The sequence below is a fragment of the Eublepharis macularius genome, chromosome 1 (assembly GCF_028583425.1).
Source record: "Eublepharis macularius isolate TG4126 chromosome 1, MPM_Emac_v1.0, whole genome shotgun sequence".
NCBI lineage: Eukaryota > Metazoa > Chordata > Lepidosauria > Squamata > Eublepharidae > Eublepharis > Eublepharis macularius.
In genome coordinates, this window is record NC_072790.1 from 227,472,609 (window position 1) to 227,488,652 (window position 16,044).

General features: G+C 48.4%; 1 protein-coding gene across 3 annotated transcripts in view; it reads left to right on the forward strand.

Moving 5' to 3' along the window:
• Nucleotides 1-209: 209 nt before the first annotated feature.
• NRXN2 (neurexin 2) overlaps nucleotides 210-16,044 on the forward strand; it is a 309,122-nt gene continuing 293,287 nt past the window's right edge. For all 3 annotated transcript variants that reach the window (XM_054990706.1, XM_054990724.1, XM_054990715.1), the window contains exon 1: nucleotides 210-606. In XM_054990706.1, the coding sequence (XP_054846681.1) occupies nucleotides 225-606 (382 nt within the window). In that variant the 5' untranslated portion in view covers nucleotides 210-224. The remainder of the gene's footprint in view (nucleotides 607-16,044) is intronic.

Genomic DNA, 16,044 nt, shown 5'->3' on the forward strand with positions numbered 1-16,044 from the left:
GGGCTCGCTATGCCCGATGGGACGCCAGCTCCTCGGGGGAGCTGAGCTTCAGCCTCAAGACTAACGTGTCACGGGCACTAGTGCTGTACCTGGATGATGGCGGGAACTGTGACTTCCTGGAGCTGCTGATTTTAGAAGGGCGGTTCCGCCTGCGCTTCACCATCTCCTGCGCCGAGCCTGCCAGTCTGCACTTGGAGACGCCCATCAACGATGACCGCTGGCACATGGTGCTCTTGACGCGCAACTACCGTGAGACCATGCTGGTGGTGGACGGCGAGGCCCGTGTAGCTGAGGTCAAGTCCAAGCGGCGCGACATGACTGTGGAGAGCGACCTCTTTGTGGGGGGCATCCCCCCAGATGTCCGCCTCTCAGCCCTCACCCTCAGCACTGTCAAGTATGAGATGCCTTTCCGGGGGATGGTGGCCAACCTCAAAGTGGGGGACATGCCCCCTGCCCTCCTGGGCAGCCAGGGCATCCGCAGCGACGTGGAGTACCTGTGTGCCAAACAGAACCCCTGTGTCAATGGCGGGATCTGTACGGTGGTCAACAGCGAAGTGCAGTGCGACTGCAGTCTCACCGGCTTCCAGGGCAAGTTTTGCAGTGAAGGTAAGAGGCCAATGGGGGCTTACTGCCAACATGAAATGCGGAAGGGTCTCAGACTCAGTCCTTTTGACCCACAAGCCACTGTATTGATGCAAAGAGGGTCCCACCTTGAGGGCCCTATCTTGGGTGGAAAGGTGGCATATAAAACGTTTTACATAAAATAAATACGCTGCTGTACTGCAGCTGTTTACTTACTTACTTACTTACTTACTTGATTAATTGTGATATTTATACCCTGCTTTTCTCCTCAGTAGGAACCCAAAGCAGCTTTCAGCATTCTCCCCTCTTTAATTTTATTGTCACAATAACAACCTGGTGAGATACGTTAGGCTGAGAGAGGGTGACTGCCCCAAAGTCACCCGGCGAGTTTCCATCTCAGAGTAGGGATTCTTACCTGGGTCTCCCACATCCTAATGTGACCACTCTAACCACTGCACAGCACTGTTAAGAGAGTGAGCTTGGAAATTCCATTCTGGCCTTGCCCCTGAAATTCATCCTCTGGCCTTAGGCAAGCTTCTGTCCTCACCCTATTTGCCCTCAGTTCCATACACAGCAAGAAGATAGTAAAACCATCCTACCATGCAGGGCTGTTGTAAGAATCATTAGGCTAATGTGCACGAAGAACACTGAGTGCTTAGACAAGATCACTATGATTAGGATGATGGTTCTCAGGCATGTTGGGGGATGGCCATGGTTTCTCAGTGGTAGATGTGAGTGTGTGCAGGGAGGCTGTTGATAATGTGCCCACAATGAATGAGAGAGGCCTTTCTAAGTCTTGTCATTTCTCCCTTTTGAATCAAAACCCACCCCTCCCTCTCTGAACTCATTGCTAAAACCCTTATCTATCACACACCCCTCTTGTGCCATCAGTCCCCTCACTACTGGCTTCGTAATGCCTCTCTGCTCATCTCCTGTCCTAATATCCGCACACTTCTTAAACCAATCCATCCATCTAGCACATCTTTCCCACCCTTCCTCCAAGGAGCTCAGGGCAGCATACCCGCTTCTTCTCACAACTACCCTATGAGGTAGGTGAGGCTGGAAAAGAGCAATAGGTCTCAAGGTCACCCAGTGAACTTTGGGGCAGAGCCAGGATTTGAACCCAAGTTCAACACTCCAGCTACCCTCTGGGTTTCCCCATCTAATCCTAAGTGTTAAAGCACTGCTTTTTTGAGTTTGCATGTTTGTCCCTTCCCTTTGCCCAAGCTCACCCGCTGTCGACCCCTTCCTCTCATCTGCCCTTTGTCTTTCATGCCTTGCACTCAAGACTTTGCCTCCCTCCCCTTCTCAAGTGCAAAGCCTTCCTGGACTCTCCTGGCCCTAACCTTTCCTGCACCGTCGTTGCTTTCTGCCTTATCTCTGCTGTACATGCTGAATTTCTGGTTTCTCCCAGCCGACCTTCTGTAGCCCACACAACGCACCTTGCAAGAAGGGAATGTTTCCCTTCTTCATTGCATATAGCACCTAGCGTGCTATGAGCACTGTTGCTTAATAGGAGCAGCAATCAGTCCAGGCAGAGGAAACGGACGTCTGGCAGGTCAAAGGCAATCTGGTCCCCAGCTACACACAATTTATTTAGCTATTACTTATCTGTTTATGGCTGTGTCTTCTGCTCTGGCAGAGCTCCAAGACAGGGCTGCAAGCAGCCTGCAAGGGGGCAGCTGGTGTGGGAGGGAAAGGGATGCCCTGGAGGGGGGAAGACCGGGCACCTCATCCCCCCTTCACTGCCCTTGCCAGCGTGGTGGACAGACTCCAGCAAATGTGATTTCTCTTTGTAGAAATCCTTCATCTGACGTCTCCATTGGGAAGCCATTCTTCAGACAGAGCGTGTGCCCTGCTCCCAAGTCTCTGATATGTGGGAGCAGGATGCAAGGGAAATGTGCCCCATGCATGCTTCCTTTATCTGATGCTGAGCTCTTTCCCCCTTACCTGCACACAGGTGGGCACCCACCTTGCTTTTTCTCTCATACCCTCAAGCATGATCTTGCCACCCGATCTGTTGCTCCTTTCATTGCACATCAGGGCTGCTTCGAAATCTCCCCTCAAGGGCCAAATTGGAGAAGTCGGGAGCTCGAGAATTGATGCTGCTCTTTGTCCTGCATTCCTGGGCTTTCCAATACCAGCTGAGCAAAAAAAAGACTGAATGATTTTATACCTTTCCCTTTAAAAACCTCTTCTTCTGTGTAGCCGGCCATGTAACCTGTGTGGGCACTGTCCCCTTGGAAGCATGTCCCCACAGCCCCAAATAGGGGGACGGGGCTAGCTTTGTTTATTCACGGAATTTTGGCTTGGGTCCCCATTTCCTCTCCTTTGTGGTATCAGGGAGCAATTGTAGGGGTGGGATAGAAGCTTTGCAAGAAGGGAGAATGTAAAAGGATGGGTTTCGTGGAAAGCCTGACTAGTTACTGGGTTGGAGATTGGGAAGACAGATTGATGGAGAAAAGGCCCATTGCTAGCCGTAGGGACTAAAGAGAACCTCCACATTCAGGGGCAGTAAACTTCGGAGTACTGGTGCTAGGCAGCCATGTCAAGGAAGGCCTCAGCCTCTGTGCCCTGTTTGTTGGTCCCCCAGATTAACTGTTTGGCCACTGTGTGAGACAGGATGCTGGACTAGATGGACCGCTGGTCTGATCCAGCAGGGCTCTTCTCATGTTCTCATTCCACCATAATTTCAAAGGGGTAGGCATGTCGGTCCATTGAAGCAAAATGAAACAGAAGTGCAGTGGCACCTTAAAGATGACCGGCATTTATTACAAACTCGTGAAAGCTCATGCTGGAATAAATGTCAGACTTTAAGGTGCCACTGCATTTCTGTTTTATTCCACTGGCCATGCCCCTGTCAGAACCTGGAGGTTTGGCCCTGCCCAGCATATTGTGTGTGGCTTGTCTCATGTATGAGCCACCCAGAACTGTTTCCTCTGCAGACTCCCTTTTTCTCTCGCTCTAAGCTTATGGGGTGAGAAACAGCAGCCGTTGGGGAGGGGTGTCAGACGAAGATGACTTCTCGCCTTAGTTAGAGTGCCAATCCGAACTTGCGAAATGCATGCCTGATTCACTGTGACCCCTGGGTGCCCTCGTGCCTTTTTTTACCCATCATGTCCCCCTTTTGCTCAGGGCCTGCCAGCCGTAAATTTAGAATCCTGAGCAATCGGAAGAGTTCCGTTTACATAACCCTCAATGAAGGCGCCCGGCGTCTCGCACAAGACACCAAATCATGCTCACTTACGTCAGGAATACTCACAGGCTTCTTTTTTTCCACGGTGCAGACACACAACACAACACCCACACGCAGGCGCTCCGGCTAAGCCCACCCACCCACACACTCGCGCTGAAGCCTGGCTGCCTGTTGTCTGGGAAGGGAGGCTGACAAACAGATGGTTGTGGCAACCGATTTGGCTGGTTGCCATGGTGATGGCTTGGCAATGGAATCCTCATTGGCTCTCGCAGGTGGTGGCGGCGGCAGCAGCAGTGGCGGTGTATGCTTAGGACGACTGTCTCCTCCGTGGCTGTTGTCTGGGATTTGCTCCGGCAAAAAGAGTCTCTGGCTGTTGCTGAGGCCAGTTGCTGTGGAAACAACGATCAGCTCACTTGTCCACTTATTTAAAATAAAAGGCATTTCATTTCTTTGAAAATATAAGATTTCTCAATGGCAGAGATTGGAAGGTATTTAAGGAGACAGGTGAGAGTGGGTTTTTTTGAGGGGTGGTGGTGATGGTGGTTTAGTATATCTGGCAATGTCACAGTGTCCTATCTTGTGTATTAGTGGCCAATTTCTGGAATGAGGGGCCCTGAACCTACCTGGAAGTCTTTTCATCCGATCTGTTCCCCTAATGCTAGATGGTGCAGCAGCTCAGTTGTAGTTTTCCAGAGAGAGACAGGCACTCTGCTCTTATTTAGAGGCAGGGCTTTTTTTCAGCTGAAACGCGGTGGAACGGAGTTCTGGAACCTCTTGAAAATGGTCACATGGCTTGTGGCCCCACCCCCTGATCTCCAGACAGAGGGGAGTTGAGATTGCCCTCCGCGGCAGCGCGGAAGGCAATCTAAACTCCCCTCTGTCTGGAGATCAGGGGGCGGGGCCACCAGCCATGTGACCATTTTCTCCGAGGGCAACCCCTGAGTTCCACCACCTCTTTTCCCAGAAAAAAAGCCCTGTTTAGAGGCATTGCTGTTTTGCCTGATCTGGGACGGAGTCCTGGCTCAGACTGTGGGCGGTGGGTAGCCCCAAAGGATTGGGAGGTAAAAGATAAATGGCACAAGGTTCTCCACATGTGGCAGATCAGTTATGTATCGAGGTTCCCCATTTTTTTTTTAATAATTCAGTGCAGGCAGCAGAAACAAGAAATGCAGTGAGACCATAGTGGAGCACTCTCTGTGGCTGGGGAAGGGGCTTTGATTGGCTCAGTAGGCACAAGTCATGCAGGTCTGCTTCTAGAAACCCTCCAAGAAGAAGATTCCTCAGATTCTCCCTGGGTGATGCATTCCATGCAGACTTTTCCATTGTAGGGAATCAAGCGTCAAGTTTTGGTTTTACTCTGCTGGTTGCTGCTTCATAACTGCCTTGAGTGGGCAGAAGGGGGTCTGAGTGTGGTAAGACTTGAGTGGCGTGCCTAGGGGGTGAAAGGGAGGTGGGATAAGAATTGGGGCAGAAAGGTGGGGAACTTCAAAAGTGAATGTAAAGGCCTACGATCCAGAGAAACACAAGAGGAACTCTGCCCGGTGAGTCAATCGATGTTTTGCACCCTGTTTGAAAAGCCGCTGGCAATACCGTTGAGGGGCACCTTCATTTCTGTGCTTTGTTATTTTCTGAGTGCCAGCCAAGTGTCCTATTAGCACTTCCTGTATTTAAACTAGCAACCTTGGGTGTGGTTATTTGCATACTTAGAAGAGTGTGTGAAGTTCACTACCTTGGACCAATCACTCTCTCTGTCTCAGCCTAAATGCTTAGCTAAGTGATACATGTGACCCAAACTGGGACAGGGGTCCCCCAACCAGGCTTGCAAAGACAACTACCGCCAGGGAACAAATCTACCAAAGTGCCCATTCATCTTGGAGGCTTGTGAGTGCTGCGAGAGAAGAGGGGCTTCATGCAATTGTATGCTTGCTGGCTAGTGTCATATGTATTATTGATCTAGACCCTAACCTACCTACAGGGATGTTGATAAAATAGAGGAGAGGAGAGCAATGCACATTCCCCTGAGCTCCTTGGAGGAAGAACAGGATAAAAATGTGCTAAATAAATAAATAAATAATGCATTTGGGGTATATGTGTGAACAGAGAGACCCTTTGTGGGGGCAACTTGTGCTATAGGGCTACAAGCTGTGGAAGGACACTGGCCCCCCAGGATCAGTATAACAAGAAGAAACATTCTTAACATCTAATACATGGTTATGACATCAGCTTTCATGGGTTAGGACTAGAGATGGGCACAAACAGGAAAAATGGTGATTCGTGGTTTATAGCATTCCATGAACCATGAACCATGAACCGGCATGAAATTGCCCGGTTCGTGAACCTGTTCGTTTGGTTTGTGAATACGTCACTTCCAGAGCAGCAAAAGGTCTGCAGAAAGCCCATCCCTCCGTTGCCTAGGAAACTGATTGATTGGTGCTAGCCTGTCTGTAGTGACTAACCGAAAAACGAACCAAACAAACTGCCCCAAAAAATCGTCTTGGTTCGTTGCAGTTTGTCAGAAATGCCCTCAGACGAACAGCCAGTTCGAGAACCAAAAAAAATAGCCCAGTTCGTGACAAACTTTGGTTCGTATTTCAGTTTGTGCCCATCTCTAGTTAGGACCTAATAAAGTGCCCTGGACCCTTTCTTGGTATAGCTCAAGCAGACCAGTATGGTTTCCCCTTTGTGATGTGACAAGAAAGTACTTTGAACCTTTGGCTGTTGTCTACAAAGTGGCCTTTTTTTCTTGCTTTCTCTTGCAATTCGATCCCATCTTTATTCTTTGCAATTGTATTTTCTAATAAACACTCATTTATGCCCAATTATATTACATTGAGGGATCAGCTACACAGGATGCTGAGAATTCTTTGAATGGAGCTCCCAGTGGGCTTCTTTTCCCCCCTCTCAAAATTGAATGCATTCAACCTGATGGCAGCCCAAGGGGAAAGAGGATTTAATCCTCCCCCCTGTACCATTTCCTCAACTTAAGCTACAGGGAGTCACTTTTTGCCCTGTGGGGGCAAACGTGTGTATTATGTGCTCTCAAGTTGCTTCTGATTTCTGGCAACCCTGTGAATTAACATCCTCCAAAATGTCCTATCATTGACGGCCTATATTAGTACCCATATTGATACCTGCTTCCAGGACTTTTTCAGGTTAGAAAAACAGTTAAGGGGGGGGATTGATCCCTCCCTCCCCTTCCACTGTGGTCCTGATACTAAGCAGGCACCATAGTTGAGAAGAACTTGCAAAACACTTTCAGTTGTGTTATGGAGAGCCTGTAGTGCTTAACAGCAGTGGGACTCTAATCTGGAGAACTGGGTTTGATTCCCCACTCCTCCGCTTGAAGCTAGCTGGGTGACCTTGGGTCAGTCACAGCTCTCTTAGAGCTCTCTCAGCCCCACCCACCTCACAGGGTGATTGTTATGAGGATAATAATTACGAAGTGTGTTATTATTATCCTCACAACAATCACCCTGTGAGGTGGGTGGGTTTACAAACCACTCTAAGTGGGTGTTAAGTTGTCCGGAAGGGTGGTATATAAATTGAATGTTATTATTATTATGTGTTATGTCTGACACATGGCAGGGACCCCTGACTTAGGTACTCTATAATGTGTGAAGTCATTGGACCATTGTCTTCAGGTTGAAGGATTCCTCCGGGGTGGTGACAGCAGAAGAGCTGTTTGATGGATCTTCCGGACAGCTACAGAGGGTCCTCATGCTCAGCACAGGGCAGGTAGAAGTTCTCTTGTACCTGTTCAAGGTGACCTGGGCACAGGGGTGCAGAGAGATCATGTGGCAAGGGCTTTTGATGCGGAATAAGTGAATCCAGAACCATCAGTAACAGTTCTCCCCCACCCCCCAGCTGTGCAATCACAGATGAGAGAGAGTCCTTCCTTCCTCACCAAAAGATCAGGAAGGGACTTGTTCTTCAGTTGACCACCATCATTTACGGTGAATAAGTAGACCGTTGAGTTGAGCGCACTGCCTAACAAGTGAAGCAGTTATGAAAGGAACTGCCTCTGGGCGTGTGGAGAGTGCATTCCCCTCTCCGCAGAGTAACTATAACTAGCACTAGCTATATTTGTATGGAGAGAGGGAAGGCTTACCAAGGTATGGATGTAACTTCAACAGTTTGAGTCTCTGCTCCCCTCCCTCATCGGAGCAATGAAGCAGCGTTTATGAAGCGTGTACTGAAGACTCTCGTCTTAAGGGCGTGTGATGTCACTTCAATGGCTTTTATTGGGTTTTAATTGAAGCTGGAAGTTAGCCCTGCCTCTATTTTCAATGCTAAGGCTGAGCCGAGGAACATGAGAGTTAATAATAGTGTCTCTGAGCATGTGCAGTGTGTCTTTTTCTTACTTACAGCATCCTGACTTGGTACTCCATTTGAGCCCTAGTATCTTTCCTTCCCTCCCTCCCTCCGTCTTTTTAGTAATTTAAAACACTGGGCCTTTTGTTGATTTACTAAAATACCTTGGAATTGTCTTTCCTGCCAGGACTTGATCAGTTCACTTCGCCTCAACCAGCATCCACCTGCCTTTTCATTTGCGATTCCTTTAGTGGCTCCTTTAATTGCTTTGCCTCTACTTCTTTCTACCCATCCCCATTCACACGATCTCCTTTCCTTTTCTCTCTCTCTGCTTTTCTCTCTTTCTCAGTCACCCTGCCTTTGTGTCAGTCTTTCCCTACTGCTATGGGCAAGGCCCAAGCAGTGCCCACCTGCCCGTTCCCGTTTGCTCTGCTTCCGATGCCTGGCAGAGCATCTTTTCCCGAGTTGCTTCTGTTGCCAAAGGGGGCTCCAGGCCCAGCCTGCCTTGGTGTTCTCTGCAAGGACAGCCCAAGGTCGGCTGACAAGCTTACTGCCAAGAGACAGATGCGAGGTGCATCCTCTCTTCTCCCCTGTGTAGCATCTCTGAAGAGCACAGCTCCAGCCTTTTGCTCACTAAATGTGCCTGTTGGGTACTGCCAGGTTGCAATAGGAGAGCCCCTTCAAGCAAGGAGGGGGTTACAGAACAACGTAAGAACTGTGTGCTGGCAATGCCTCCCCCCCATTCACACCCACACCATATGGGCCACATACATTGAAGTGTACAATCAGCTGCTTCTTGAAGGGAACATGCCACATCTCCACAGGCCAGGGCTGATGCCCTCTTGCTGTTGCCACCAAGAAAGGAGGCAAAGAAAAAAAAAGGAGGTAGGGAGTAAAAAGGTGTTTTTTTTAAAAAAAAAAAAGAAGAGAAAGCCCCTTCTCATACTCTGCACCTGGGAGCATTGTGTCTGAATAAAATATATCGTTGTGCATATTTTTGCTATCACTTATTCTATTTCTAGGCACAGGGAAGGACTGGAAGGCCAACCCCCCCTTCCCCCCTTCCCTTTCCAGGAATTCAGATAGAAGCAGAAGGTGAGAGGGCCAGAGTGTACTTGTCTCCTTTCTTGCTGGCAAGAGGGAGGACACTTGCAGCTGCCCCCCCCTCCTCGGGTATGTGGACTCTGGCCCTTTCTAACGGGGGAAAGAAGAAGCTTTACACAAGGTCTGGGGGGGGGGTTATATCACAAACCCTGTTGTCCCTTGTCCTTTCTAGCCATCTTCCTTTTGTTTGTGGTTGCCAAGAAGCAGACTCACGCCAGCAATCTCCCTTGAGTCTCCATTCCTGTTTGGTGCTTGAAAAAGAGCCCAAGGAGGTGCCTGGGGAGTCCTTAGTACCCCCAGTGGTTGGTACCATTGTCCCGGGCAGAGGCAGCTACATCACAGGGAGGCATTCTCCAGGTACAGCAATTGCATTGTCGTTTTAAATTTCTTTCCACTATGAAGCTGAGGGCAAGGGAAAGAGACAATGTCTCCCAGGGCATCAGGGACAACTCTAGACGTGAGGTTTAGAGAGAGAATTAGAGGGGAGCTTTTCTGTATTGGTGGGAGACCAACACTTGCCTGATATGGGTGTATGGAAGAGGGGTAATAGGGGAATGGGGGATTTCATAGAAATACAGGCTTGGAAAGGACTGAAACGCCACCCAATCCAACCTGTTTCTGAACAGAAAGGCAAACAGCCACACAAGCTAACCTGATCAAGTGGAGATGGAATACAGAATCCTTGCCCCAAAGCCATCTAGAAGTAAAGAGGCTTTTATGGAGCCTGGGAGGGGCTGCAAGGTTTTTTTTTTTAAAAGCACTGTGCTCACCACAGTCACAGAGAAGGAATTTGGAACCAAAAAAGCAATCTAGCTACCCCCTCCCCGTAAAGTGGGAGCCTCACCAATCCTGCCAGATCCCTGATTTGTCTTTTCCATGCTAGGTCAGCCAGAGAGGATAGGCATTATAGGAAAGGGCCTTGGAGCAAACACCTTCTAGTCCCTACCTGATCACTATGGTCACCTTTAGAGGCCCTGCTTTGGGCACCCTCCTTTCTGAGATTAAGTATGTGGCAACCTGGGAAAGGACCTTCTTGGTTGTGGCATCAAAACTCTGGAACTCTCTCCCCAGGGAGACTCATCCATCCCCATCTGCTGCCATCTTCTGCCAGTGGGTGAAGACATTTTTGTTTCATTTGGCATTCTGTCAGTGATCCCTGCCTTCCTGCCCAATGTTGCATTTGCTTTTGTATGTATTTTAGCCCTGTTTTTAATTGTTTTAATGATGTTGGTTTTAATGGTTTTTAAAATGTGATTTTTATTGTGTATCTTTTAATTAGTTAGCTGCCTTGGTGGTCTTTATGAGGGCAGAAAGGCAGGGTATAGGTTTTGAAAAATAAAATAAAAATAAATAAAAAATAGTAAGTGAGCCAAGCCACAATCCAGTGCATTTTTATCCAGTGCATTTTAATCTACCTTTCTTCCATGGAGATTAGGGCAGCGAATATGGTTCTCCCTTCCTCATTTATCCTCACAACAACCCTGTGAGGTAGGAGAGGCTGCGAGAGAATGTCTGGTCCAGACTCCCAGTAAGCTTCATGCAGAGTGGGGATTTGAATCTAGGTCTCCCAGATCACAGTGCAACACTCCAGTCGTTATACCAAGCTCCAAAGAATACCCAGTTCACAGATTTGCCAGTTTTTTGTACTGGAGCCAAAGAGAGGCTTCTTCCTCTGTCGCTAATTCTCCTGAGTAAAACTTAACCTCTGCGGTGTCTGCAGAGATGGCAAGGGAGGCTGGAGTGTTTCTCTTTGGCCTCTCTGAAAAGCTTTCCCCTTCCCTTGCCTACCACCAGAGTTGCTGTGCTGGCCCAGCCACTGTCCATGGTCCTGATGCAAACTGTGTTCTGCCTTATAGCGGGGCAGGGGGATGATGTGGAGAAGAGAGTGGCAAAAGCTCTGCTTTTTTCGTACTAAGATGCTGTTTGTTTTGTTGCACTCATGGCTTGCTATTAATAGCATAAACTATTTTGGTTTGGTTTTGTCACCAGAGTGGTGTATGAGTTTGCCCTTCTCCCTTTAACCTTCTGCTGGAACCAGCCCCCAGGATGCTTCGGTGTTGTGTATCCCGGTCAGTCTGTCGTTTGGCAGCTTGGAATCTCAGCTTCTCTGGAGTGAGAATGGAGAAAGCCCCTTTCCCCATAAAAGTAGAGCCTGGGTTGAGTCTGCAAAGAGCCCCAGGCCAGTAACTGAGCAATGAGAGGTACTTGATCTGGGACTCTGCAGAGGGCCAGATGCAAAGGTGTGGAAATGGGAACTCCTTTGCTATGAACCTTAGCATTGTCTCTCTGCCTGAAGTAGCTTCCAGATTATCCAGTTTTGCAGCTCTGGGCCAGGTAATTCACCACCAGTGATAATGTGCATGCATAAGCACACGCCAAGGTGATTTGCATTCTGCAAATGTGCGTAATGCTACTGGCTTTATTTACTAGTGGAGCAATGGACCTCTGCGCCCAGGCCATCTCCAGTGGGCTGAGTGAACCCTTCCCTGCCTCTTGGCTGTGTCCTACTATTGCCGCTGCTTTTCTTGGTTAGCTCAGAAAATGGACAAAACTCTTTATATGCTACCTTGTTCTTTTAAATCACTGATGCTTAAGCATCAGTGTAGTGGTTACAGAGGGTTGGACTAGGCCCTCAGGGAGCCAGGTTTGAATCTCCACTTAGTTCTCAGGTTTCCTAGGTAACCATGACAAGTCATCCTTTCTCAGCCAGCCTAACTTGCAGGGCTGTAATAAGGATAAACTGAAAGAGAAGAATAGAATCATACGTGCTGCCTCTTTGGAGGGGAAGGGTGGGATAAAAATGTGATCGTTAGGAAACACTTTGTGATTTTCTGATTTGATTTCAGTTGCACCTTTAAGACCAACAAGGTTTTCAGCGTATAAGCTTTCACGAGTCAGATATCTGATGAAGGGAACTTGTCTCTCAAAAGCTTATATCCTGAAAATCTTTAAGGCGCTGCTGCAGCAGAATCTTGCTGTTCTGCAGACCAACATGGCTATCCACAAAACTATCTTCATTATTTTCTGCGTATTGATCATTCCCTTCCCCTGTGGGCATGAAAGCAGCTAGTTTGTGCTGGTTTTCTAGGTCGACCCTTGCAGTGGAGGTCATTCAGCAGAGGTGGGAAGAGGAGGATAGAACCAACTGTTTGGCTCCATCCCATCCTGGACTTGTGGGAGGAAAGCCATGAATGTGTGTGTGCACGCACGCCCACAGAGACTGAGAATTTTAAATTTATAGGGGGAATGATGATCATGGTAATCCCTGTGGCCAATGTGGGTTGTAGGACCTCTGGCTGTGAGAGTACAAGGGCATGGCTTGGAAACCTTTGCCTACCACCCTCTGTGTAGACCTTCCTGCCATGATGGCTGTCCTTGTTGTCTCATGTGCTCCCTTCCAATTGCTTTCTTAATGCTCCTTAATGCTGCTGCAAATCCAGGGTGGTATAGTGGTTAGAGAGTTGAACTAGGATCCAGGGGGACCCATGTTCGAATCCCCACTCTGCCATGGAAGCTTGCTGGGGTGACCTTGGGCCAGTCACACTCTTAGCCTAACCTACCTCACAGGGCTGTTGTGAAGATAAAATGCAGGAAAGCAGAATGATGTAAGCTGCTTTGGTCCCCATTGGGGAGAAAAGCAGGGTATAAGTAAAATAAATTTTAAAATATCTGTATATAGTCATGAGCCATGCCAGGGAACGTTACATGTAATTAGGATGTTGAGGACTATCTGCAGTAGGAGAGGAAAGTGGGGTGTGTGTGTGTCAGTGTGGCCTTTGAAGGAGGGGGGAGACCTCGATTCAGATGGCTGCTGTCTGGAAGGTTTAGTCTAGTTCCCTGCTGAGGGATTCAGGCTTTCTTCCTGCCTTCTCCGTATGTGCAATCACTGATGTTTGCACCATCAAAGCAGTGCTGTCAGGTGCAGGATAGCTGGCAAAGGTTGGGCTGGTGTGGGGCTTACTGGGTGGGTTTCCCTTGCAGGTCCTAGGAGCCTTTAAAATCTGCACTGCGGTACAGATCACCTCTTCCTCACTCTTCACCAACTGTTGCAAAGTGGGCAAAAAGAAGAAGGCATTTCTGTACTTTACAGGTGGACTTTTACTTGTAAACCAATAAGTGGATCTTTGCTGCAGTCTTCCCATCTAAGATATACATGTGGGCAGAGGCAGCAAACCTCTGAATACCCTTGCTGGGAGGCAACGCTGGGGCAGGCCTAGACCTCTGTGCCCTCTTCACTGGCCCTCCAGGGCAACTGGTTGGCTGCTGTATGAGACAGGATGCTGTACTAGATGGAGGACTGCTTTTCTCTGGCTTCAGTAATAAGGAAAAGACAGAAAACTGTGTCCATCAATAGAAATAAATGAAATTAAAATACTGGTTTGAAAAAGAACTCCTCCCCCAAGCAGTGCTATAAAACCCCAAACTGCAAATTCAGCTACAAAGTATGTGTGTGGCTGTGTGTTTGTATTGTGTGTGTGTGTGTGTGTGCACGCTCCTTACGGCAACTAATGGGGCCTTTGAAAAATTAGTTTCAAGGTGATGGCAGCAGGGGGTTTGAAGAGACTTGCAAACAGGTCTGACTGGGTTTCGTAATCAGAATTTAAAATATGAATCCTGTTGGCCTGAAAGCATAAACCAATAAATCCAATGGATTAAGTCATTAATCACCAACAGGACATGTGAATTTTTAATTGTCCCTGGATAATAATGGCTAATAGCTCAGCTCTCGGAATCCTTTGATGCCTTGGTCTGCCTCCATTCTTGAGAATCACACACAACTTATTGTGGTTGTGTATCACTGAGGGAAGAGCATTCTGTGCATGCTCAGAAGCACTCTTTTTAATTGTGCATCACAGAATTCAGGCATGGCCTTGACTTGGTCAATTGGAAGGCGTGGGGGGCAGTCTTGCTCAGCTTGGCTCTTATGACTCCCCAGGGAAGAGGTGATGTGTTGTTGGTCATTATTTGGTGAGTGCTGAGAAGGTTGCACTGATCGGTGAAATGGGTATGGCTATTAATTGCAAATTTAAAAAAAATCCTTTTATTTACTGACTTCATTGGTAGTTCGCCTTTCTTGTTAAGAGTCGAGGCAAAATTGAAAACAGTGCAATAAAAATTCTACTATATTATAATACAAATGAGGACCCAGGAGATTCATGGGGGAGGAAAGCCCCATTCTGCCAGCCTGCCCGACTGGCTCACACATCAGAGGGGAGGGGGCTAGTCCCATTTTTCATGTTCCACTCCACCATCAGGCTCTACTGCTGTCTCAGCAGCTGAAGGAGGGATGGGGGTAGGGTCAGCAGTGGCTCCTCCAACAGGGAAACCCATAGGGAGGGGAAATCTTGCTTGCCTGTCCCCCCCCTTCTGCCTGCCTACTTGCCTTCCTCTGCCACCCGTCTTCCTTCTTCCCTAGCACTCTACTTGGAGCGGGGGGGGGGGAGCAAGTGGTTTGCATAGTGGCTCCTGCCCTCCCCCTCCTGTGTGGCTCAAGTGCTGGTGAGCCTCCCTTATTCCAAAATCTCACATACATGGCAAGGAGGGCAGATAGTGCCAGATGATGGAGTCATGTTGTTTACACTTGCACAGACAGCGTTTCTCTGTTTGGGAGGATTTTGAATCCCGTTCCATGTTTTAAAAACTTTTCAGATTTTTTTTGCAAACCTGGGGAGTCCCCCAAGTGTGTTGAAAAATCTCCCGTCTGTCTACACGGTCCCATCTGCAGATTTAAGTATCTACAGATGGGGCTGACTATTAGATATATTGATTCATGTGTTTTATAATTCTGACATCTATAAAGATGCAAAGGCTTCACTGGCTGATGCACTCATGGGCTGTTAGCATTGTTAGTCTCACTGCATATGACCTGAAATTTGATGTGTGCATAATTCAAGGCTCCCTGATTACAAGACAAATCTGAACATGGAGGTGAGGCTCAGAATGGCTAAGGTAGTTCCAGAAGGCTAAAGTACTTTCAGGCCATCCAGGAAACGGAAATTTCTTCCCAGAAGAATCAGAAAATGGGACGTTTTTTTGCTGCTGTGAGTCCAAAGATGTGGTGTGAGGCTCCCTTAATAACAAACATTGGTGAACACTCTAGCACAGAGCCAGTCAGAATTCATCAGGGCCTCTGGTGTTTCAGTTTGGGGTGGGCCTTGTATGAGACATTCTCAGGGGCTGACATACTCCTCTCTGCTCGCTCATCTTTTCCTGTGGGCCAAGTAAGAGGGTGAACCAGTGAGTAGGCAGCCAGAGGGGGAGCTGCTGTTTCTCAGAAACTCACACACCCACTCTTTCCTGTGTGGGCAGTCAAGTATTGGAGGGAATGGCAGTGAAGAAGATTAGCATCCATCTTTCATTCACTCTCATTTTCTCACCAGTTGGTATCAGGGAATGAGCCCAGCTAGATCCCAATCCCCACTGCTGTCCTGTGGGAGAAGAAGGACAGACGAGCAAGCAAATGGGGCTGTTTCTCCTGTGAGCTGCTCCTTATCTTTCTTGCAGCCTGCTTCTTTGACCGCTCTCAATGGGTGGCAAGATCAGAGCTTAAGTTCTGCCTTCTCCTCCCCACACTAGGAAGTGGGTCTTGGTGGGGGCCCCACAGTGCCAACCTCTGGTGCCAGCCTCTGGTGGGTAAGATATATGCAGCCAGAAGGATAGATGTATGCTTGAGAAAGGCAAGATTCCTTTTCTACTGCAGCACTGGAGAAAAAGAATGGTCTGCAGTTTCTGGAAAGGTGTGGGACAACAAAGAAGACACTCCTCTCCACCTTTGCCTATAACCATGAGGAGATGTGTTGGTGGCACCTACCTGGGGTGTGCATGGACATTGTGTGGGGGGAACATGCTGC